The sequence below is a fragment of the Physella acuta genome, unplaced genomic scaffold (assembly GCF_028476545.2).
Source record: "Physella acuta isolate Inbredline_101_S28 unplaced genomic scaffold, ASM2847654v3 ptg001698l, whole genome shotgun sequence".
In the NCBI taxonomy this organism is placed as follows: domain Eukaryota; kingdom Metazoa; phylum Mollusca; class Gastropoda; family Physidae; genus Physella; species Physella acuta.
Genome location: NW_026733211.1, coordinates 152,449 through 176,454, shown reverse-complemented (window position 1 = coordinate 176,454; position 24,006 = coordinate 152,449). Strand labels below are relative to the sequence as shown.

At 37.0% G+C, this 24,006-nt stretch overlaps 2 protein-coding genes across 2 annotated transcripts in view; one reads left to right on the top strand and one right to left on the bottom strand.

Moving 5' to 3' along the window:
* Nucleotides 1-15,578: 15,578 nt before the first annotated feature.
* LOC131929947 (V-type proton ATPase subunit G-like) lies at nucleotides 15,579-15,929 on the bottom strand. Its single transcript, XM_059286331.1, has one exon. The coding sequence runs from the start codon at nucleotides 15,927-15,929 to the stop codon at nucleotides 15,579-15,581; it is 351 nt and encodes a 116-aa protein (XP_059142314.1).
* A 5,380-nt stretch (nucleotides 15,930-21,309) lies between these two features.
* LOC131929946 (atrial natriuretic peptide receptor 3-like) overlaps nucleotides 21,310-24,006 on the top strand; it is a 51,505-nt gene continuing 48,808 nt past the window's right edge. Inside the window, exon 1 of the mRNA XM_059286330.1 lies at nucleotides 21,310-21,691. The gene's annotated coding sequence lies outside the window, so the exon portion shown is untranslated. The remainder of the gene's footprint in view (nucleotides 21,692-24,006) is intronic.

Below are 24,006 nucleotides of genomic sequence, written 5' to 3'. Positions count from 1 at the left end.
GGTTAGAAACCCCACACTGGAAAGTAAAAAAAAATTACACAATGTTTTTTGCAAGAAAAAAAATGCAGATGTCACACCAGGCGTTCAATTTGATGGGCAATCCCTGAGGCTGGCGCCTAACTGGATATCATACATTCCAGTTAGATGCGTGAAGCATAACATCAGACTTCTGAAAAACAACATCAGACTTCTGAAACACAACATCAAACTTATGAAATACATCAGACTTCTGAAATACAACATCAGACTTCTGGAATACAACATCAGACTTCTGAAATACAACATCAGACTTCTGAAACACAACATTAAACTTATGAAATACGACATCAGACTTATGAAATACAACATCAGATTTCTGAAATACAAGATCAGACTTCTGAAATATAACATCAGACTTCTGGAATACAACATCAGACTTCTGAAATACAACATCAGACTTCTGAAACACACTAAGATTGAACAGGAGTATAAAAAGACCCAATTCGAATTACTTCAGGAGCTTTGCAAAGAACCTGAAAGTGCAGTCACCAGTATACATATATATATATATATATATATATATATATATATATATATATATATATATATATATATATATATATATATATATATATATATATATATATATATTGCATACAGAAAATGGATCTTTATTTCTTTAGCGTCTTTAAAAGTCTGTTAAATGATATATTTTGTAGCATTTGTTCGATTGCAATTTAAACAAGAATCACAAAACAAAAGTAAACACATGGTAATGCAACAGCCGATGCATGTAGGTGACGAATGTACATAAAAACACTCCATGTCACAATGACTTTAGCTTACCAGCATTACTCAGATAATTATAAACAGTAATTACCTCCCTTGTGCCCTTTGGTGCTTTGGCCCACCATCAAACCCGAGCTGTCGTTTGGTCTTTTATCTAGTGACAAGATCAATTTTTTATGGTCTTCTAATCACGACCTTTGAAACATGCGTACATTTTACGTGCGTGATTTTCAATGCGCAATTTACTGTGTGTAATTTTCTGTGCTTGCAATGTTCTGTGTGTGCAATCTTCTGTTTCAGTAGTTTCCTTTGCGAATCTTTTCATTGCTCCTTTTTTTTCTGGCGTTTATAATACAGTGAATAGATTATAAAGATTCATTTTCTAAGCATGCACGCCGTCTCTGTCTAGTTCTATACATCACACAAACTGCACCTGCAGAAAATAATATTTTTAAAAAAATTTGAATCCAATCCACAATATTCACCAATGTCACCACGCGCCAGCTGCCATTACTTCACGCGACACATTGGGGAATCCCCTTGCGAATTACGTCACGACGCCCGCCGTGTAAGCCGCACAGGGAGGCTCTACTTGATATAGTAGAACTAAGCCAACCAATCCCGTTTTTGTATTGAGGCGAGAACTAAGGCAAGGGAAGCTACCCCAATTTAAAATTTTAAAAATAGTCGTGTAAAAATAACGTTATGCAATGTCTGACTAAATTTCAAAAGAACCGCTACTGCCTATATTTCTAACAGCTACTGTATAGGCCTATATTTCTTTTTTTTTTAATCTACAACTGCTACTGCCTATATTTCCTATATCTACAACCGCTACTGCCTATATTTCCTATATCTACAACCGCTACTACCTATATTTCGTATATCTACAACCGCTACTGCCTATATTTTATATATCTTCAACCTCTACTGCCTATATTTCCTATATCTAAAACAGTTATTGCCTATATTTCCTATACCTAAAACAGCTATCGCCTATATTTTCTAAATCCCACTACAGTAACTATTTCCTATACCTAAAGCCGCTACAACATATATATTTCCTGTATCTAAAACGGCCACCGTCACGCATGAGTAAGCAAGCAGCACAACCGTCATCCGTCACCTAAATGACTCCTGCTTTATAAAGCGCCATCGCGACCGATGTAGATTTTCTTTCCATCAAACCATTTTAAATAAAACTTTAATGAAGTTACTTGACATATCAGTAGATAACTTCCTACATGACCCTCAATAACCCGAATGACCCCTAAAACCCCTAGAGACCCCTCCAAATACTGGAGTAAATTCAGAGCGGAAAAAGCCACGGGTAGGTTTCAGACGGAGAGGTTCGCGATTTCGTAATATGAAGTTCAAACAAGTACCCGCGCGGTGTCTTTTATATTCCAGCAGACGCAAGCGCTCGTACATGAGTGATGTGCTCAGTGCCGTCAGACATGAGTGTCGTAGAGGGGGGGGGGGGGAGTGGAGTGGTGTGTGTGTGGGGGGGGGGGGGGGGGGGTGGTTTAAGATCGACAACTCAACACAAATCTCGAGGTAATTTTTTTTTTAGGAAAGTAGGGTTAAAAATTATATTAGTGATTAATCACTGTCCTCATCACGTGACACCCCCCCCCCCCCCCCTCACCTTCTCGTCTGCTAGTAGTAGAAGATATGCTTTTGAAGTCTGCTGAAGCTGACACCAGGCCTGAGTGTAGCAGGTAGTTACCTAACAATGGTTTAGTGGGGGACAAACGTGCTGGTCGAGGGAAGGGAAGTAACTAGTCCTGACAGGTAAAAAAAATGTTTTGTTTTTATTAACCGTTTTGTGTGGGCTTAAAAAACTATTGTGTTTAAGACAGTAAACAACATGATGGTGATTGTTTTTGTTGTAATATAGTTCATTAAAGCTGTCAGAACTGTGTGTTTATTTAATTTTCTGGTCATATATATATATATATATATATATATATATATATATATATATATATATATATATATATATATATATATATATATAGGTTATTTGATGGTTTGGTTTCGTGACTAATCTAGTTATTTTGTTCACTGGCTGACTGACTTTACGGTTTAACCAGGGCGTGTCAGGTTAACTAAAGCTAAGTAAAGCATGGCGTTTGGAAATCCAGGTCAGTAGGTTACTGGCTAAACCATGGCTTTTTGTTTGATGGCTAGCGGGTCATTAAGTAACTGGCTAAGCCATGGCTTATTGCTGATAGTTAACCAAAAGATAACCAAATCAATAGGTTACTGGCTAAACTATGGCTTTTTGTTTGTTGGCGAGCAGTTCACTATGCCTGTAGGTTACTGGCCAAACTATGGCTTTTCGTTTGATAGTCAGCAGGCCTGTAAGTTACCAGCTAAACCCTGGCTTAAATTAGCTAGGTCATAAGGTTAGTCGTTACTATTTTGTTTTATAGTCAGCAGGTTACTGGCTAGACTATGGCTTTTTGTTTGCTGGCTAGCAGGTCACTAGGTCTGTAGGTTACTGGATAGACTATGGCTTTTTGTTTGTTGGCTAGCAGGTCACTAGGTCTTTAGGTTACTGGCTAGACTATGGCTTTTAGTTTGTTGGCTAGCAGGTCACTAGGTCTTTAGGTTACTGGCTAGACTATGGCTTTTAGTTTGTTGGCTATCAGGTCACTAGGTCTTTAGGTTACTGGCTAGACTATGGCTTTTAGTTTGTTGGCTAGCAGGTCACTAGGTCTTTAGGTTACTGGCTAGACTATGGCTTTTTGTTTGCTGGCTAGCAGGTCACTAGGTCTGTAGGTTACTGGCTAGACCATGGCTTTTTGTTTGATAGCTATTAGGCCAGTAGGTCACTAAATAAACGTCGGCTTTGTGTTTGAAGACTACCCAGAACAATAGGTTTCAAGACTAACTAGGCCGCGCTGGGTTGAATTAAATCTCTTTTTTTTGTTTTTCAAAAATCAAGTCAATAGGTTATTTAATTAACCGAGCATTATGTTGCTCGTGAAAATTACCTTATTTCAACATACATCTGCTGAATTGCGTTTAAGTATGCTTTAACACATAAATTTGTTTACATGGCATTTTAACATTCCATCAACCACACCTGATTCTTTTTAAGAAAGATTGATCGGGTGGTTTTTTAAGCCAATCAAAACAGGTCACGTGTTGTTTTGTTATGGTGAAAGCATGGCCGGAAATAAGATTTTAGCTGCCATATGTTAAATTGTTCAGCGCATTTCGATTGTTAAATAAGCTAATTGGTCGAATTTTTTCCCTAAACTATTGTTGTTTTGTTTAATTTAGTTTCATTAGGGATAAAATAAAAGATAAATTAAGTAGATAAATAAAAGAATAATTATTTTGTTAAAACAAAAGTCGTAAAAGGCGTCACTAGGGTGTTTAAAAGCGGAAGGGGTGAGGGGGGAGCTGTCGGCTCAGCGGGTAGTTTTTTTAAAGAGATAAATTAAATGAAGATGGCGTTTTACTAAAAATTGGAAGTCGGGTGACAAAATATTGGTAACGCATTTTTGCGAATGGTAATCGTTACTAATAAAAAGCGTTGTTGTTTAACAATTTAGTAGTTTTATATTTGATATTTCATTATACCACCCTAACTCCGCCCGTAGTTTAAATTCCGAATTGCGTTTGTTTTTTTGCTTTTATACATAAAATATTCCTTCTGTTATAATAGTCTTTAGGGCCCCGGATAATTATCAGCCAGTGGCCCCCGCTCAGGCTTAATCCGCCACTTGGTTGAGCAGGGAGGATGTGATTATGTCATGTAGCTATTAGTGTTGATCCGGGTATTAACTCGGGATTAACTGTTGCTCGGTCTGTTAACGTTCGCCTGCATCAGCTAGCGGTAAACTGCGAACTTATCAGTGAATATTTAACTACTCGCAACTGCGAAATGTTGGGAAAAGTTACGTTACACTGTCAAATGCGTATAAGTAGGTAAAGTAACCATTTAGGAACAGGGCAGACGAAGTAGAGTTGACCTGTTTCAGAGACCTCGGCTATGAAGGGACGTGTCGGTCAGTTCAATACCAAGCGGCCATTACTATCCGTATTGAGAATCAGACTAAGAGAGGACTCATAATCATTCTACGGAAAGTCCATGCTTTGAAATCTAGAGTCTTAATAGTAATCTACCCACAATATTTGTGTATTATAATTATTGTACAGATGAAACCCAATAACACATATGTTAGCTTTATCAGCTATTTATTTTAACCAAGATTTTACAATATTTTTCTCACAATGATTATAAATGTTATATTCTAATGCTGTGAGATATCCTGTAAATCACCACACATTTTCTAAAAATAGTAACGCTAATATCATTAAAGTTCCATCAATAACATATCAGACGCCCGCTAAAGCTGTCTCAACAAAAAAAAACATAAAGCGACGATTTTAAAGTGTCTTGGACATCTGAATGCGACGTGGGTAGGTTCAACTCCCTACGATACAACTGCTAGCCCCGTTTTGCAAGTGGGTCGTATAAGTGTTCACGTTTTCCAATAACCTATCAGATCACAGATCACGTGATCTTATTTTCGCCAGCAATTCTTAGGGGATTTAGACCGGACTTGATAAAATAAATTGAATTTATATGGTAGCATAGAACGAATGTGTGTTTAAAATGTCATTAGCCTGGTCTTAAAAAGACCGGTCCATATGTATTTCTGCAGAAGTATAAAGTAAAATACGGCATAAGACAACAGGATACACTTATTGCACTTGATTGATCCAACTTAATTACTGCGTTTCAGATAGGTAGGTCAAGTTAAATAATAAGGAACAAGTGTATTTTGTGGTGTAATTATAAAATATATATCCCTAACACAAAAATCATAGCAAAGTTTAATTAGTAAAATCGTAGTAAGTAATCTGCTTCCTTTTAATAACAGTAGAGTGTCTCTGGATTATTACAACTGGTGTGTATTTATCTGACGAAGACAGGTGGTCGAAACAAATTGTTGCATTGCTAACCTCAAGGCAAATTATTTGATTTTGTCGGCATAGAGTCGACTGATAAATATTCCGAGAGGTATTACTCTGTTTGTAATATATGAGTTGAAATACACGGGTAGTGGTGTATCAGTGGTTATATATAACAGTGGTATTATAACAGAGGTATAAAAGTAAAAGTAAAGTTCTCTTTTCAAGACTGGCGGTCTATAGGGCAAGTGAGGTAGAGTTCACTTGTTTCTGTGACCTCGGCATATGAAGAGATAGTGTGGTCAGCACTATGCCCAGCCGCCTTTACTTTCCCAAACGTGAGTTAGGTACGTGGTTTGGTTAAGGATTAAATCACAAATAGGGTACGGCTAGGGATAAGAGTTTATATTCAGGAACTAAGAATAACTACCACCCTGTATCTTCTAAGACTAAGAATAATTATCATCCTTTAATTTCTAGCTAGGGATAAGAGTTTATATTCCAGACTAAGAATAATTACCATCCTGTAACTTCTAGCTGCTAAGTACCACCCCCAGTGCCGGCGCCAGGTTATTTAGCGCCCGAACGAAATGGAATTTATATAGAAAATATATACTTTTAACAGTGCCCCCCCCCCCACCCCTGAAATTTTAGTCCGTACCCCCCCCCCCGAAAATTTCAAGCGCCCCCCTACCCTCCCGGAGAAAAAAATCAGGTGGAAACACTGGTTAAAAAACACCCCCGACCTTTTCAAATAAGGGAGGTGGGGGCGCATTTTCACCAACGCGAATACTTATTTATAGGTCTACTTTGAAGATGGGGCGCAAAATTGATAGTTCGTCTTGAAAACCTAAATGAACCGCTACGCTTTTGTATATAGTTAATGTAATCTAATGAAAGTTATAAATAATTAGGTACTTTTTAATAATTGCGATTTCACATTTATGCGCCCCCCTACGGACAGCGCCCTAGGCAACTGCCTAGTTCGCCTTATAGGTAGCGCCGGCCCTGACCACCCCGCCTATACCATACATTAAATATTCACACCTTGATTCTCATAAAACCAACAGAATTCGTCAACACGACCATAAAAATATCAGATTACAATTAACGTACATTTTCAGTCCTAATGATCTTCTCCACCAACGCCTAGTCGATCAAACGTTATAATTAATGTCATTATAATCAATAAACAGTTTTTTCAGACACTAAAAAACTAGAACCGAGCGCCGTATCGCTGCTTCACGTCTTAAAAAAGACACGAAACAAAACAATGTCTTCATCACACCGCGAAGTTACTACAATCGAGGAATTCACTCAACCGCGTTTAACAGCAGTAATTTAGTGTTAAAGTAGGGGGGGGGGGGGTATTTTGCGATCGATATTAACGAGAAACTAGGTTTTAACCCTTTACGGCTTTTGTTAATGATTGCAGCTGATACGTGTGTGATGTGTTCACGTGCATATATTTCCATAGACCCACATGAGTTAGTGTTTGTGAGCTGTGTAGTTTAGTACTGCGTGAATGGATGGATGCGATAAGGTAGGATATAGATTCGTGTTTCAATATTGTTTTAAAGACACGGTCAATGAATCGCTCCACGCAGTTGGATGGGTGGGGAAATGGGTGGGGGTATGGAGAGCCTATGGGGGAAAATTGAGCGATAAAACTTACAAATCAAGACTTTCGATAGCAGTTGTGAGCTCTTAATGGACGGATTAGAATAGCGGTAGAGAGCTGGGCCGCTTCGAATCCGGGTTCAAGTCAGTAGACCGTCCCTGAGTCCACCCAACTCTGATGGGTACCTAACTCACGTTAATGAAAGTAAAGGCGGCTGGGCATAGTGCTGACCACACTATCTCTTTATATGCCGAGGTCACAGAAACACATGAACTCTACTTCACTAGCCCTATAGACCGCCAGGTTTTAAAGGGAAATTAACTACTTACTACTGTGTGCCAGAGGCGTAGCGATGGGGGGCAGGGGGTACATATGTCCCCGGGCGCCGACCTTAGTGGGCGCCAACATGGGTTAAAAAACAAATTAAAATGTCTTTTTAGCTGCATTTTTGCAATATAAATAGTTTTAGAGGGAGGGTGCAAATCGAAAGTTTGATGGGGTAGGGGGTGCAAATTGAAAATTTCTGCTGTGTGCTCTATTACCCGACCACGTAGTCTCATTTTCGACCTGGTTGAGGGTCATTTATTCTTTTTTTAGAAGACCCTAGATGTTCATGTCGCATGATTGAAGCGAATACTTCTTTTATAAATGTAGAGTTTTCTGCACAATTCTTTCCTTTCTTGAAACTTATAAACCACAATGGTATCAACTTAAATTATGGTGTGATGTCAAGCGCATCTACGATAACTTGAGCACTTTGTGCTAAATTGATTATAGCAATTAATTTCAGTTTAAGGCTAAATATGGAATGGGATTCGGTAATAATATAAACATAATATAAAGATCTAGAACTCCCCCCCCCATCCCTGACCTCCAAATATTAAATACACCTGTACACATTTGTTTTGAATACATTTAATTTTTCATCAAATAACATGAATATTTTTTTCATAAACATTTTTTTTTTTACGAATGAAAAGCGTGAATACAGTTAAATAACTAAGCTGCGTTCGACTTTAACGTTAGAGTTTTGGTAGAGAGACGGAATGTGTTGGGTGTTTAAATGAAGCTGAGTAAGCAGTGTTTCTTCCAGACTTTTTTCTCCGGGGGGTCACTTGAAATTTTCGGTGGGGGGGGGGGGGGGGGAGGCAGAGGCGTAGCTACCCTTCCCGGCGCCTGGGGACAAACGTTTCGATTTGCACCCCCCCCCCCCCCTCAAACTTTTGATTTGCACCCCCCCCCCCACCCTCAAACTTTCGATTTGCAACCCCCTCAACCTTTCAATTTATTTTTCCAACCCATTTTGGCGCCCCCTAAGGTCGGCGCCCGTGGACATATGTCCCCTCCCGCCCCCCCCCCCCCCCTCGCTACGCTACTCGGGGAGGCGGTAGACTTTCTTCGAAAAGATGCCTGGAAGAAACTCTGTAAGTATATCTTTTCATTGGTCGCCGATAAGCCCAAGTCCGTAATGCTTATTTTAATTTTTAACTCCATAACAGTTGACGAAATAAGAAGTGGATTAATTCCGCTTTATACGTGACATTATAAAAAAAACGATTGATTGTTTAGTATCAGCTGCTGATCTGTACTTAAAGCAACGTTAAATCTATTTAGTTTTTCCTATATTATATTAACTGTAGTAGGCGAATCGATATCCACACTAATTAGCTACGCCATCGTATTGTATTTTATTAAAGTGTTCATCTCCGGTTTCTGTAAGCAATTAGTATCCAATGATGGGTGAATGGCGTAGGCAGTTTTACAATTGGGCATAGTTCGTCGGTCAGTTTCGGGCATTGTATAGGATGCCGAGGTTATTACTTTGCCGGCAACATGGGTAATGGATACGTTCGAGAAGGAAGTAATTACCATGTGAAAATAAGAAAGATTTTTTCCATTGTTTTATTGTGCATGCGACCAATACGGACGGGTTGCATAGCTTTGATACTATAGAAAGTATTTGTATTTTTTTTTTAAAAGCAAAGCAACCAGTGGTGGACCGTCTTAGTCCAAGAGGTTCGAATTTTTAAAAAATGAGCCCCCCCCCCCCCCCCCAACTTTTTAACGAAATTTTTCATTGTGCATTTTTTGTTCTACGCCAAAGCCTGGAATTTAAGACTACGTATGAAGTGAATGGAAATGGGGGGTTAAATTGTAAAATTAGGTGGTCAGTTAATAGTTTGTTGGCGGAATGAGAAGTTTACTGATGATTTATATCAGTTTATGCTATTGCAGCAATGCTCACTGTTCGTGAAGTATTTTAGTGGGGATTTGGGATAGGCTTAGCGTGAGTTCGATAGGAGAAGAAAAACCAAGTAGCCACAAGCAGTTCGCCTTTAAGAAGCATTTAATATTGTAAACAAGTCATAAAGTCGCCTTACGTGGTAATTAATTATTTGGTAAAAACTCATAAATACATTGGCGTATAAAATAACTATTAAAAAAATTAAGTTGCTTTCAATCTCGCTGTTGTTAAGCAAGGGATGGTAACATAAGATGGGCTTTGGGTTGGGGTTCATCTCCTATACTATGTGAGCAGAGTTCTTCGAAGAAAGTCTACCGCCCCCCCCCCCCCCGATTGAGATGAAATTTATATAGTAAACATATACTTTTAGTAGTGTCCGCCACCCCCACCCCCTGAAAGAGACACTGTAGGCCTATGTGCAGGCTTTAGATCTGCTAATTATGTTTGTGAAGGAAAAAATCTACTTCTAATTTATCGGAGACGATAAAAAAATATATATAAAAGAAATAAAAAGAAATGTTTAAAAAAAGATCTAAGTTACTATTTTAAGTTTTACAAAAGCTAATTACATTTTCTTTTGTTTTTTGCTTTTATCGAATAAACAACTTTTAACCCCTTTGTTTAAAAACTGCTTAATAAATAAACATGACAATTAAAAATACAAGTCCCCCCCCCCCCCCCCCCCCCCCACATCTAAACTCCGGCTGACCGCCGGCACCTTAAGTGTGACACTAACCTAAATTTAAAGTTTAAACTAATGACATCTAAGACAATCACGGGGCGCTAGTGAGGCCACAAATCCTCCTACGTCACTTCCTCCACCCCAGCTGCGCTTCGGTCGTCATCTGCGAAATCCACACTGTTTAGTCCACTCAGAGACAACCCCAAACTTTATAGAGGAGAAAAAAGAAGATTATCTCCCCATTATTTTGTCTATTTTAAACAGTCACGACACGCCACATCCGCCATCAGCGACAGTTCCATGACGCCATTATTGTGGTCACGTGAGAATGACGTAAACTATCCCATAATCCGCTTCTACATCGTTTATTATTGGATTAAAGGTGATTTTCTTGGAAATATAACCTTATTCGTTTCCTAAGTTGAAACAACTAAAGTCACAATATTTTACGCAATCACAATATAATAACACATACCAGTGTATATATATATATATATATATATATATATATATATATATATATATATATATATATATATATATATTACTAGCTGCATGCCAGTGCTTCGCCACAGTGAATCTTTTATAAATCTAACAACTTGGGAACAGAACAAAACCAAATACAAACGAAAACATAAACACAACGCAAACACAAACAAACTGTTTGTTTATTTTTTATGGTTTTAGATTCTAGCCACTTATATTGTATATATATATATATATATATATATATATATATATATATATATATATATATATATATATATATTATATATATATATATATATATATATATATATATATATATATATATATATATATATATATATATATATATATATATATATATATGTGTGTGTGTGTATTTATGTGTGTGTGTTGTATTGCATGTGTATATATATATATATATATATATATATATATATATATATATATATATATATATATATATATATGTGTGTGTGTGTGTATGTATGTGTGTGTGCAGGTGTTGTTATAGGTTAACCTTGTTTATATATTGATATACAATAGAGAACCCTACTCATATATCTCCCACCCTCCTCCCCCCATGGTACATATACGCCTCTGAAAACTCTCCGCCCCCTTCCAGTACACTACCGCCCTGACTCACGCTGTACTCCAGCGACCCCCGTATGACACAAACGTGCAGGCACCGCCATCTGTCTCCACACAAGCCCCATGTACACCCAGCTACAGCCCCGCGTGTAAGCCGTAAATCATGGCCCCGTGACCGGGAATAGATTTCTGTCAACCTGACCACAGTCGCGTCACACTGGGTAATCATCTCCCTTGGTTGTTATCTCCCCTGGTCTCTGCCTTTTTAGCTTGAGCTCATGCAGGCTCAACGTGAGCACTAGATCTATAAATGTGTGTGGGTTTTTTTTTTTTTTTGTTTTTTTTTTTTTTTTGTAAATAAAAAATCAACAACAACATAAAATGGTGTTCAAACTAGAGTTTAAAATAATCTATGACTTTGGAAATTTCAAAGCAATGTCAATGTACGCGTTGATTTAAAACAAAAACAAAATGTGTCCAAATAAGTGTTTTTTTCCAGACGTTTTGTTTTCTCCGAGATGCACTAAAACTTTCAGGTGGTGCGGGCATAGTTTAAAGTACATACTTTATATATAAACTACATACGTTTTCAAATTGTCCGGGGACCATGATTGTTATCTGTTTGGTAGGGGGGGGGATTTTACGAAATTTAGTGCGCAATCGGTTGATAATTTTAATATAAAGAAGTTTTTTAAATGGTCTTTATGTTGGAAGAATGCTTCGAGTTCTTGTGAAGCCGATTCTCCAACCCCTCAAATCCCTTGCATCAATATAACAGAAGATAAACAGGCCTATTTTTGCACCTCAGTGCATATTTTAATTTTAAAACTAGCTTATTTTTACCACGATAATTATTCCAGAGCATAAGTATAGATGGCTATCACTTGGTGCAGATTTAACTATTTGACAACGATTAGAAAAAAAAATCAAATGTTTCAATCCGCAATAATTGGTCTACCTCTAGGTTTAATTTGAAGAAACAGCATCAACTTTTTTCTAGCAGAAATTGTATCTTTAACTTTAATTGAAAAAAAAAAACAACAAAAAAAGTCACATTTTTCAATCAGAAATTGTAGCTCTAACTTTAATTAGAAAAAAAAATAACATTTCAAAATCGGAAATTGTAGCCCATCTCTAGATTTTGAGACGCGAATATATCTTCACCCAATGAACAATACTAAGGAAAGATAAGCCATCATGTGAATACCCAGCGCAAAACAAAAGCCCTGATTGCATGGTCGCCACCGCTGGGAGTTACTTCCCTTTACATCGTTTATTTATAAACCGGCAAATGTTAACTTCCACAAGCATCACGGGAGCGTCATACAAACATGACAGATACCACCGGCTCATCCGACACGACATGCTACATCTGTCATCCGACACGTGAAGAACTCGGGCGTACGACTCCCTGTGGCTAAGAGAAACATTAACAGAAAAAACAACAACGGACGGTTGGATCAATTATTGAATACGCCAGATCTGTTGGGTGTCTGAGATAAAAATGAAGCTCTCTTGCGGTCAGATGGGTGTGTGGCTTGTAGGATGGGCTGGTATTAATTGGCGGTTTGGCTTGCGGCGTATTTGCATATTAAGGTCTCGGTGACATCGATATAATTTCTGAATATAATCGGGGCTGAAAGGGGGTGGGGGTTGTCATTCATTCATGACGTCACACACCTATGGCGGGGAGGGTTAAAGCCTTCTTCACCAGTGTTTCTTCGAGACTTTTTTCTCCTGGGGGGGGGGGGGGGGGCACTTGATATTTTTGGTCAACATTTTCCGGGGGGGGGGGGGGGGGGGGGGCGGACGACGGGACACTGGTAAAAGTATATGTTTCCTATATAAATTCCATGTCGTTCGGGGGGGGGGGGGGGGGCTCTGCCACCCCCCGTCCCCCCCCACCCGAAGTGATGCCTGCAAGAAACTCTGTTCTTCACTACTAGATCAATGCATGTATGTCTTTGAGTTACGAGAAGGGAGAAGGGGGTGTGACAAGCATTCATTTTTCGATTTTTTTAAATTTCTTAGAAATAAAAATATTATTATATTGTGGAAAAAAATGCTTTTTTGCTAGCTTTTGTTATTTTAAGGAAGGAATGGGCAGGTGGAGTTTTGTGAAGTCGCTCTGGGTGGTGGGGGGGGGGGTATGTTTTTGTTTTGGCGCTGGTAGTAAAATCAGCTAAAATTATAAACTTACACACTATTCCCCCTCCCGCATTTCCTACACTGTTCACGCGTTTCAGCCTAAGCGTGTGGTATCTTTCATACCTGCCATGTTTTGTTTTGGATACGAGCTGTCAATTAATCGAACGACAAGTTCGTGCACCGGTACTTACAACAGAGATACCTGCAAGTTCTGAGACCATATACTGATAATTTTGACACTTACGCACTTACGATTAAGAGGATTTTTTTTTTAATAACTAGCAGGTCATCGTGCTGGAGGTTATTAAATCTGTTGACCAGACGTCACGTGATGTCTGGAGCAAATCAACCGTAACAGAGTTCCGCACTTGTATTGAAACAAAAACAAAAGTTGAGTTTATATCAAGAAATCCGTGCTCATTAACCTTACAGAACTTGTTTTATTTTTTGTCTTTTTTAAAAAAATAAGACAGTGAATTCGTTTGCCAATTAACAAGATTAATTAATTTAATTAGGATTAGAATTTTTCTTACCTAAACTCTTTTATTCTTAAAATATGTTCTTTCCTTGTAGCTCCAATTATAAATCTCTTTATAGCTTAGTGTAAGATATTTTCCACTCCCCCCCCCCAAAGCCCCCCCCCCAACCACCCCCCACCCCCCAACTAATTCTTGATGATATGCAATGGAGGCCAGACATCCTATTAAATCACTTTTGCTCTCAACAATTTATTTTTAATTTAAATTAACATTTAAAAAATTTAAGTAAGGTCTTTTTTACTTTCTCGATTATACGAAGTATAGAGAAAGTCTTGTAATCGTGCAAAAAAAAAATCGAGATTTTTACAAATCTCGACGTTTTACACCTCACTGATACGGAAAAACATAATTTTGCAATCTTGTCCGTATGGGAAAACACTCTGAAAATGGACTTTCAACAACAAAAACCAACAACATTTTTTCTAAAATTAGCATTACTGTTTACATTTAAGCACTCCGCACCTCAGTCGTCACTAAATAATTATGTATTCAAATTCTCAAATGTTTTTGAAAACCTAAGCGAAGCTGGGCAGTATGCCTTGTGATATATAAGTTTGACTTGCAGAAAACGTAAAGTTCTAATCAAATGTTCTTTATCAGCAATGTATTTGGTGCTTTCGAAGTTGGTTTCACATATAAAGCAGGTAGCTGTTCCGTGTTCTGATTGTGTGTGCTTTATTCTTTATTTGTCGTTGTTGAAAGAGAGTAGGCGGTATCCGCACACTTCCTGTGTGGGGACTGTATTTTTGCAGATTGTTTTCCTGTCTTTTGTTATATTAGGATTAATGTGTTTTTTTATATAATTATGTATCCATATTTGCATGTGATTTTTCTAGCGTCATTCTTGTGACAATTCGTTGGCATAGGATTGATCTTTGCATTCTTTTTTTTTTTTTTTTTTTTTTTTTTTTTTTTTTTGACTAAAAACAAAGGATTTTAATCAAGTCTCCAGGTACAATGCATGATGAAAAAAATGTATGCTTCTTTCTTTCCATACAAGGAATGCATTCAATGCCACCAAATCTAGTCATATAAATAAACATCACAATGAAATAAGTGAACTCCGAATAACAATGAGATACAAGTGTATATAGATGGAAAAAACCATGTGTGCAAGTCAGTATAACTAGAGGTACAATCAGACGCTCAGAATATTTAACTTCAACTAGATTACTAACAATGCCTTGGTCTCCAACTCTTCAGTTATGGTAGGAGTAATTTAGTTTTTTTCCCTAACAATTCACTAAAACGATACACCAATTTATTATTCGGCTATCACAGAGAATTATCTACACATTATCACATACTAACAGCTATCAAATTCAGGCAAATATCTGCACAGAGATTTACCTACATTTCTAAAAAACAAGTCTAGAACTTGAATAAACAAAATATGTAGTTTATAGTAATGTTGAAAAATAAATGCAGAAGAGTAGATCTTTAAACAAATTTGTATCTGCAGGATAAATTAAAAGCATGAGCTGTCTGTGTCAATAATTAAATAAACATTAAGAATTCTACCCTTTACATAAAATATACAGATAAAGGTACAGACAACTAAATTTACAGCTTAACATTCTCATGAAGTTGCACTTCTATCCTAAAGAGACTTTGTTGAATAGCGTCCATAGCTTTAGCACGGTTTTGTTTCAGCATGACATCCAATTCTTTGATCTTTTTAGTTGTTTCTACCTGAACCTGTGCCTCACTGTTACTTTTCTTGCCAAGGATCTCTTGTTCATACTGTTTGTAGTGATTTTCCTTCTCGTTTTTAAAGGCTAGGATTTCTGAATCTGCTTCCTTTTTTGCAGTTTTGATTCTCTGAGCTTTTCGTTTTCTTACTTCGACTACTCTTTCTGTTGTTTTTTTCTCTGCGATTAGAAGTTGCTGAATCCCTTCTGTTTTCTGTGCCATTTTGAGTTTGTAATTAAGATAAAATTCTGAAAGAGTATCACTTAGGGTTTTTATTATGTGGATATTGTTTTTTTTTTTTTTTTTAATTGTTTTATTATGTGGATATTCAAGACAAAATAAAAACATTGCAGTATGGTCTGTAACAATGAGGTTTGGTTTAGAAGTTTTCTCAACTATACTAAATAAATGTTACCTTTTTTAAAGCTTTCCATTTTGTGAAAAAGGAAGACTAATAAGTGAAAATTCAAAGGAATCATAACTTATAAAACTTTTAAAGTTTTGCAAACACTTTCTAAATAAAACATAGACAACGATCCGCATATTACTATTCAATTAATATTAGTATAATGTTTCATTATGTTTCGGAACAAAACTTATATATTATCTACCTTAATATGTTTTAATAATAAAAAAGGGAAGTAACTGTTATAAGTTTCGTGTATGCATTCAAATAGGGACTATTGTGATGGTGCAAATCAAATACGTCGCGAGGCAGAAATATACTTTTCCCCAGGTCATTGAATGTCTAATTAAAGTTAAAAGGTCTATTAAGGGGCCTCTATATGTAAAAAATGCTAATTAAGCTTGGAAATAATTATTTTTAGGAAAGTGATCTATATAATTATATAAAGCAAAGTTGTCGGGTGCCTGCACTTCCCGGCGCCGCAGGCGCTTCAAATTTGGCATGAGTCTGCCTTGGGGCGATAGAACACGAGAGCCGGTGCCGGTTGGCCAACAAGTTCACGTAGAGGGGGTCAAAACTGACCTCGACTGACCGGCGCCAAATATGGCCTCTATAAGGAAAAAAACTTTTGCCCGACGACCCCCCTTGAAATTTTGTGAGGTGGTAGGAGAACGCCTTGGGGTGTCACAAAAAACTCGCCATGTCCGGGAAAAAATCTGGAAATGGGTCAAAAACTGACCAGTCGTATTTCCCTATATAATCTTTGTATTTTATGGGGAAAACAGAGGGTCATTTCAAAACGGATTTTAGGGCACTAACCGTCTTTACATCTGGCTGATTTTTGGCATGCTTATAGGTAAATGGCTTGGCCATAGGGCAAACCTGTCGGTTTCACTCAAAGCCCTCGACAAGGGCTAAAAAGTGACCGCGAGTGAAATTCTCTTTATATGAGCTCTATTACGAAAAAACTTTCGTCCGACGACCCCCCTTGAAATTTTGTGAGGTGGTAGGAGAACGCCTTGGGGTGTCACAAAAAAACTCGCCATGTCCGGGAAAAATCGGGAAATGGGTCAAAACTGACCAGTCGTATTTCCCTATATAATCTTTGTATTTTATGGGAAAAACAGAGGGTAATTTCAAAACGGGCACTTACCGTCTTTACATGTGGCTGATTTTTTGCATGCTTATGAGTAAATGGCTTGGCCATAGGGCAAACCTGTCGGTTTCACTCAAAGCCCTCGACGAGGGCTAAAAAGTGACCGCGAGTGATATTCTCTTTATATGAGCTCTATTACGAAAAAAGTTTCGTCCGACGACCCCCCTTGAAATTTTGTGAGGTGATAGGAAACGCCTTGGGGTGTCACAAAAAACTCGCCATGTCCGGGAATAATCGGGAAATGGGTCAAAGCTGACCAGTCGTATTTCCCTATATAAAGTTTGTATTTTATGTGAAAAACAGGGTAATTTCTAGGCAAATTTTAGGGTACTTAACTTCAGTACAATTGTCTAATTTTTTGCATGCTCTTCTATAGATGACTAGGACCAGTGGCGTAGCCAGGATCGTCTCAAGGGGGGGGGGGTTTCAATTTTTACCCGGGGACAAACTTTCGATTTGCACCCCCCTCAAACTTTCGATTTGCACCCCCCCCCCCCCCTCAAACTTTCGATTTGCACCCCCCCTCTCAAACTTTTGATTTGCACCACCCCTCATACTTTTTATATATACCGAGGGGTCTATGGGGGGGGGTTATGTCCCCCCCTACCCCCCCCCCCCTGCCTACGCCACTGACTAGGACGTATGGAAGAACTGTTGGTCAGACTCAAAACCCTCGACGAGGGTGAAAATTTGACCGCGAGTGAAATTCTCTTTATATGAGATATATATAAATAAATTGACGAACGATTCCCCTAATATTTGTGAGGTCGTAGACCGACCCTGGTAGGTAACAATAAAACTTTATTTCCCGTTCGGAAAAATCCCTAAGGGTCGTTAGATTTTTTTAAAAGCTATATTTTCTTATATAAACAATTGTTTCTGAAAATGTAAACAAAGATTACGTCATTTGGCCTATGTACAGGGGATGTAACTTTTTAAAGTAATAATTTTTAAAACAAATTTATATTATTTTAAAAAGAAAACGAAAATCACAAAGTATAGCATTCGTTTAAATAAATATTTCGTTATATGGTAAGTTATGAATTTTATTGAAATTGTAAAAAGTTAATTTAATAACATTTTTTATTTATACTATTAAGGAAGCCTTTGCAGTTCTAATAGCAAAGAAATAACTAATTAGCTAAAAAACATAACATAGGCACACACTGATTAAGTGACTTATATGATTCCGTTAAAAATCTGGCTATTCAATGGTCATTATGTTGTTTTTAAGTAATTTGTATTAGTTTTACCGATAAAATTGAATATATTTCATAGCGTACGTCTTGATGAGTAGATCTATAGATCTAGATAAAATTTGAATGAAGTAGTTCCTTTCTTTATAGTCTAAAATCGGAAGATTCACATATTAAAAAAACAAAAAAAGTGTTTGACTTGGTGGGTCTCGATCCCGCATCCATCTGCATGGTATTATGTACACTATCGTCTTAGCTATTTAGGTACATTATAATTGTATCCAAAATTAGGCAATTCCATGGCTAACCAAACAAAGATTTCTATAAAATAATTAAGGCCTGAAATTATTATTGGAAAAAATTCTAGAGTAATTAGAGTCTAAATCTAGATCTAGGTCTTAGCGTCTAAGTCTAGTCTAGTTTTGTGCGTAGATTGTCTAGATCTAGAATCTCAAGATCTAGATCTAGAGATCTAAAATTTAAATAGATAAAGTAATTTTTAAAAGTTTAGATCGAGAAAATTGTATTGTATAGATCTAGATTTCATAGCGTACGTAGATCTATCCTATTTGAAATGGGAACACAATCTTCTTCGGTAGAAGCCGCCATTGTTGATGTAAAAAGTAAACAAATCATGTGACGTCACTATTCAGTCAAAGTAAAGCCACTGTTTGAAACTTTTAAAATTAATGTGGTTAATCTACCAATGAATAAATCAATAAATTAATTAACTTCTTTAAATCAATTTGTGATTAACAGTCTGTCTGAAAACAAAAATTGTTCTCTACCTACATACTATTTTACAGCTCTACACATAGTGCAGATTCTCTCCAGTAGCCAATCAGACAAACAAACAAATAAATATTCAAACATGTATACAAACTTGAGTTTTAGTAGTATTTAGATAGATTAACACAATCAGACAATACCGAAATTTAGCATTATTTTTGTGTAAGATCTGTGTTATTAAATATATTTTGTATTCTAATTAAATGAAGGAATTAATTTTTAAAGTAAATTTGATATAACTTGCAAATTATATTATTCAGGGACCCTTTGTATTACTAATTACGTGTAGGTAATAAATTGCGAATATTCCATCAATTTCTCTAAATTTACCATTACTGTTTTAATTGAGAACTCCATATCAGCCAATCTCTAATTAAGTAAGCATTCAAATTCGCACATTTTTTTTAGAAAACCTAAGCGAAGTTAGGCAGTATGCCTAGTATATTATAAAAAATGAAGATTAGGCCCTATGACGTATGAGTTGCAATTGACATTTTTTATTATTTATTTATGTGTTTATTCGTCTTTCCCTATCAGCGCCTTACACTAACCTAACACTTAACCTTACATTTACCCACACGTCCAAAAATCAATGACTCAGTATCTTTACGAATATTGCGTACGGCTAATCGACAATTACCCAAAAGTGTATCACGTGATTCTAACCAGGAGTATCGCGTCATTTTATTGACACATTCCACATGCTTTTAAAGCTATGCATTGACGTCAGTCTTGAGCCTTAACAGGATCAGTTCTCCTCTGTGAAGTGCATTTTCTTAATCCAAGATCTGCAAAATATTTAAAAAGGCGAGCTCATTAATCGTTATATTTTTTTTAGATCTATAGATATAATATCGCAATTCTAGAACCACTAAACATTCAAGGTTCTGTTAAATAGTGTTAATAAAACGCGAATGTTTTTTTGTTTAATTTTAAATTCGGCTGATCTCCCCTTTGTTGATATCTGCAATGTCAGACTGACACCTGTTCAACCATAAAACCTGACGCCGAGGGCGAACAGATGCACGAGTGACGCGGGGTGCTACAGATTTGACAACGAAACGACAGTAACGTTGCTTGATCTTGGGGCTAAGATGTGTTTTTTGTTGTAAAAGCCTAAACAAAAGTATGCATAGTTTTACATCTCGATATGTTTCTGTAAACATAAACACGATTAATCTTAAAAGTATGGTTATGTTTAAAGCTAGTGTGTGGGATTTGGTATTGCTATGACGATCTAATTTAGATTTACCGTTGCTTTATTTCTTACTCAACACATATCCACGCCACTGTATGTGCCCATGTCCATGCCCATAACATACAGACATACAGATTAAAGGCATACAGATTACGGACATAATATAGACACATATACGACTAGAACTATTGGCATAAGTATATAGACACATATCCATTTTTTAATGTATAATTGTGACGTAATATTTACATTAATATACAGAATTATAGAGTATTTTGAAACGGTAATAGTCAGGCTACTCGACCGCAACGTCACCAATTGCTGCAACTTATCATGATATAATTTTACACTTTAGGAGTTCATGGGCGGATTGGGGGGGGGGGGGGCGGGGGGGTTCTAACCTTCCCTAACACCCTCTCCTCCCAAACCCGACACCTAACCATTATAGTCCTACTAACCTAATCTGTAATATCCGCTATACGGACACAGTCGACGAATACCTAATTTTTATTTTTGTAACACATTTCCCCCCCCCCCCCCCCACTTGCATGACAGACAACCGAACATCTCAGACACCACACGCCGTTGACACTCGTGCCTGCCTCGGTTGACACGAGAAATCTGCATCAACTCAAGCGGAGACAACCCCCCCCCCCCCCCCCCCCACACCCAAACCCCCGCGATTCACCCAGGGGCGACAACTCCTTCCAGACCGTTCGCACTGAGCTCACTTATGGCTACACCAACGGCTCATACGTCGCGACATGACGCGCTGGTGGAATTTCACTGGGCCGTCTCGCCTGCTACCAATCTTCGAACCCCCCGTTTGATTTACCTCCCATTATGGGCGAGTTATTGTAAACCTGCACGCTATTTGCGTCTTGTGTTGTTTTTCTTTTATTTTCTTTATGTTGTTACCAACCAGACTATTTTACTATTTACGGTCAGTGTATTCAGCGTTTCTCTAGTGTTTATGGTACAGAAATTCTAAAAACAATCGGAGTATTTATTTTAACGGAATAGTTGTATGTTAACTGGTATGGTTATCTGTTAACATTACTGTTTAAATTCGTTGGATTTATCTCAGCTTGATCAACGTTATATTGTGAGGTGTTTTTTTTTACAGTGTATTAAAAACCGAAGTGGAATGGATGGATTTCTGATTTCACCCGAAGGAGTTGTTCGGTAGTGTTCAGTTGAGTGTTTGTCTACCAGCTTTAATGGATGTAGTTTCTTAAGGTAAGGAGCACTTGAACACTTTGGTACAGAATTCATTTTTTTAATGTTAGTTATAATATACGAATGCCAATGGCTGAACAATAATCACTCTAAGTCTAATAGATCTAGAAGTTTTTTAAAGTAAGTTGCAGTGCATAATATAACAAACATTAGATATATGCCTACTGAACATCTAAGTAATATGTAGATCTACAGCCTACAGATATCGAAGTAATGTAATGTAGCATTTATGATAGCTATTAAATTTATATCTAGATCTACGTGTCACTGTTTCACAAACTACACTAGGAAAATAGATCAAATACAAATTAACAAGCCACGTAGTTTCAAAATAATTTAAAATATAGATCTAGATCTAGAATCTAGATTCTAGATGTAATATAACAAAATACTAAGCTATAAGAGAAATCGGTTGAAAATAGATCTAGATCTAGATCTATAGGCCTATTTACCTTAGCAATATTGTTTTTTGGATGTGGTTTTTTTTTAAATCTAAAAATGCTTACGTTTTGAATTGAGGTTGCATTCAGTGAATCTCATGTTGATTTGCGCTTTCTGAACACTTAATACATAGATCTAGACGAATTAACTAATTTCATGCTAGTACACCTATGTGAATTTTTTCCTGTGACTTTTTTCCTGGTCCTTTATTTCTGTGACTTTTTTCCTTACACTTTCCTTCGCATCTGCGTAAGAGGGAAAATACAAAACTAGCCATTCAAAAACGCAAAAATAACGGATACAATTAAGTTTCTAACATTGCTTTTTAAAATGCAAAAGTATGTCGCCACAAAAATCAGTACTTTCCTCACGTAGTTATTGGATGGCTCCGAAAATAACATTTCATTTATTCGTATTTAATTAGGTTCACTATAACTTTTGTTTTTGAGCCAACTGTCCGGTAAATATTTTGATTCGTGGCATTTGAAATGGGTTGTTTAAAAAATATAATTGCATTGTAGTTTGTTCTTGGTTGGACAAAGGCTGTGGAAGCAAATCCAAAAAGAAAAGCAGGCTGAAATCGGAGTCAATGGCCTCCATGGAGTGGATCCCTTCTTTTTTTTTTTAAATGGCACAAGTTTATTGAGGTCAGAGAATTTGACAGTGAACAGGTATGTTGAATGCCTGGCTCCATTTGTACCATTCTGTTTTGTAGGTAAGGTTGACATTGAGGAACAGACAATTCAAATTTACTTGGATCAAGCCCTCATCTTTCTCCTCTTGCGCTTCAACCTTCGCATACGCTTCTTGCGCCACTTAGCTCTCATTTTCTGCCATAGATGCTGAAATGATAGAATGTAAAAGGGTTGATAGCGTTGTTAACTAAAATTAAGAACGAAGAAGAAGAAATATAATTTCTAATTTTTAATATAGAATCTAGAATCTATCTACTATTGAATGTCATCATGCCACTGTTTTTAGTTGCTTGCATGTCTATGTGGCCAGGACAAAAAATTGGCATCAGATTTTGTTTAGTTGCTAAAATATTGTTTACAACAAGAACATTGAGTCTGTACAAAAGTAATACGAAAACATAAACTTTCATGATTAAAACAACCTTTTAAATACTGCACAGTGTTTCTTTAAATATTTATCTCCTCTTTAAGAGAAGACCTGAGTCAATGCCATTTTAGAATGTTCTAAAAACCTTTGTAGAATAATGTCGAATCGAGATTTAGGCTCAGAAATTTGTGGTCAGGATTGGGGTTAAAGATAACGAAACTTACTGCTGGAAATATTCTTTACAATTTTAAATTAGCGTCTTTAAAAATAAATTATTAGTATAAGTAATATAGTATAATTAATTAACCGATTATGATTTGCTGATTTCCCATTTCATGTGTATTTTCCAATAGAGTAAATAGGTTTGATCTGTAGCTACATTTTACTCGAATGGACGTCATAGTAGGGTGCTGTTGTCCATATATTATATCACTCACCTGAATCGAAAGTCGGGGACGGGGGTTAGGGGTGGAACTTAACAGTGGTCAGGCCTAGGCTTCATGTGGCATTGCACGATGATGGTTATGTGGGGCGTGCCAAAAATCGAGCTGGTGACAGTTTGAACGACGTCTAAAACATGCCGTGAATGATTACCTGTCTAATTTACCCACCCAGAAACCTAACAGTTGGACATAAATCTATATATGGATCCTAGAGTATCGAGTTCAAGAGAACGAATCATCATAATAGGTGACCATCACGCAAGCGAACATTTACGCATATCTTGTTGGCTAAAACAGACTCAAATAACCAGGGTTAACCAGGGCGTGGTTAGGTTTATAGTTTAGAACTAGATCTAGCACCGTATGTTA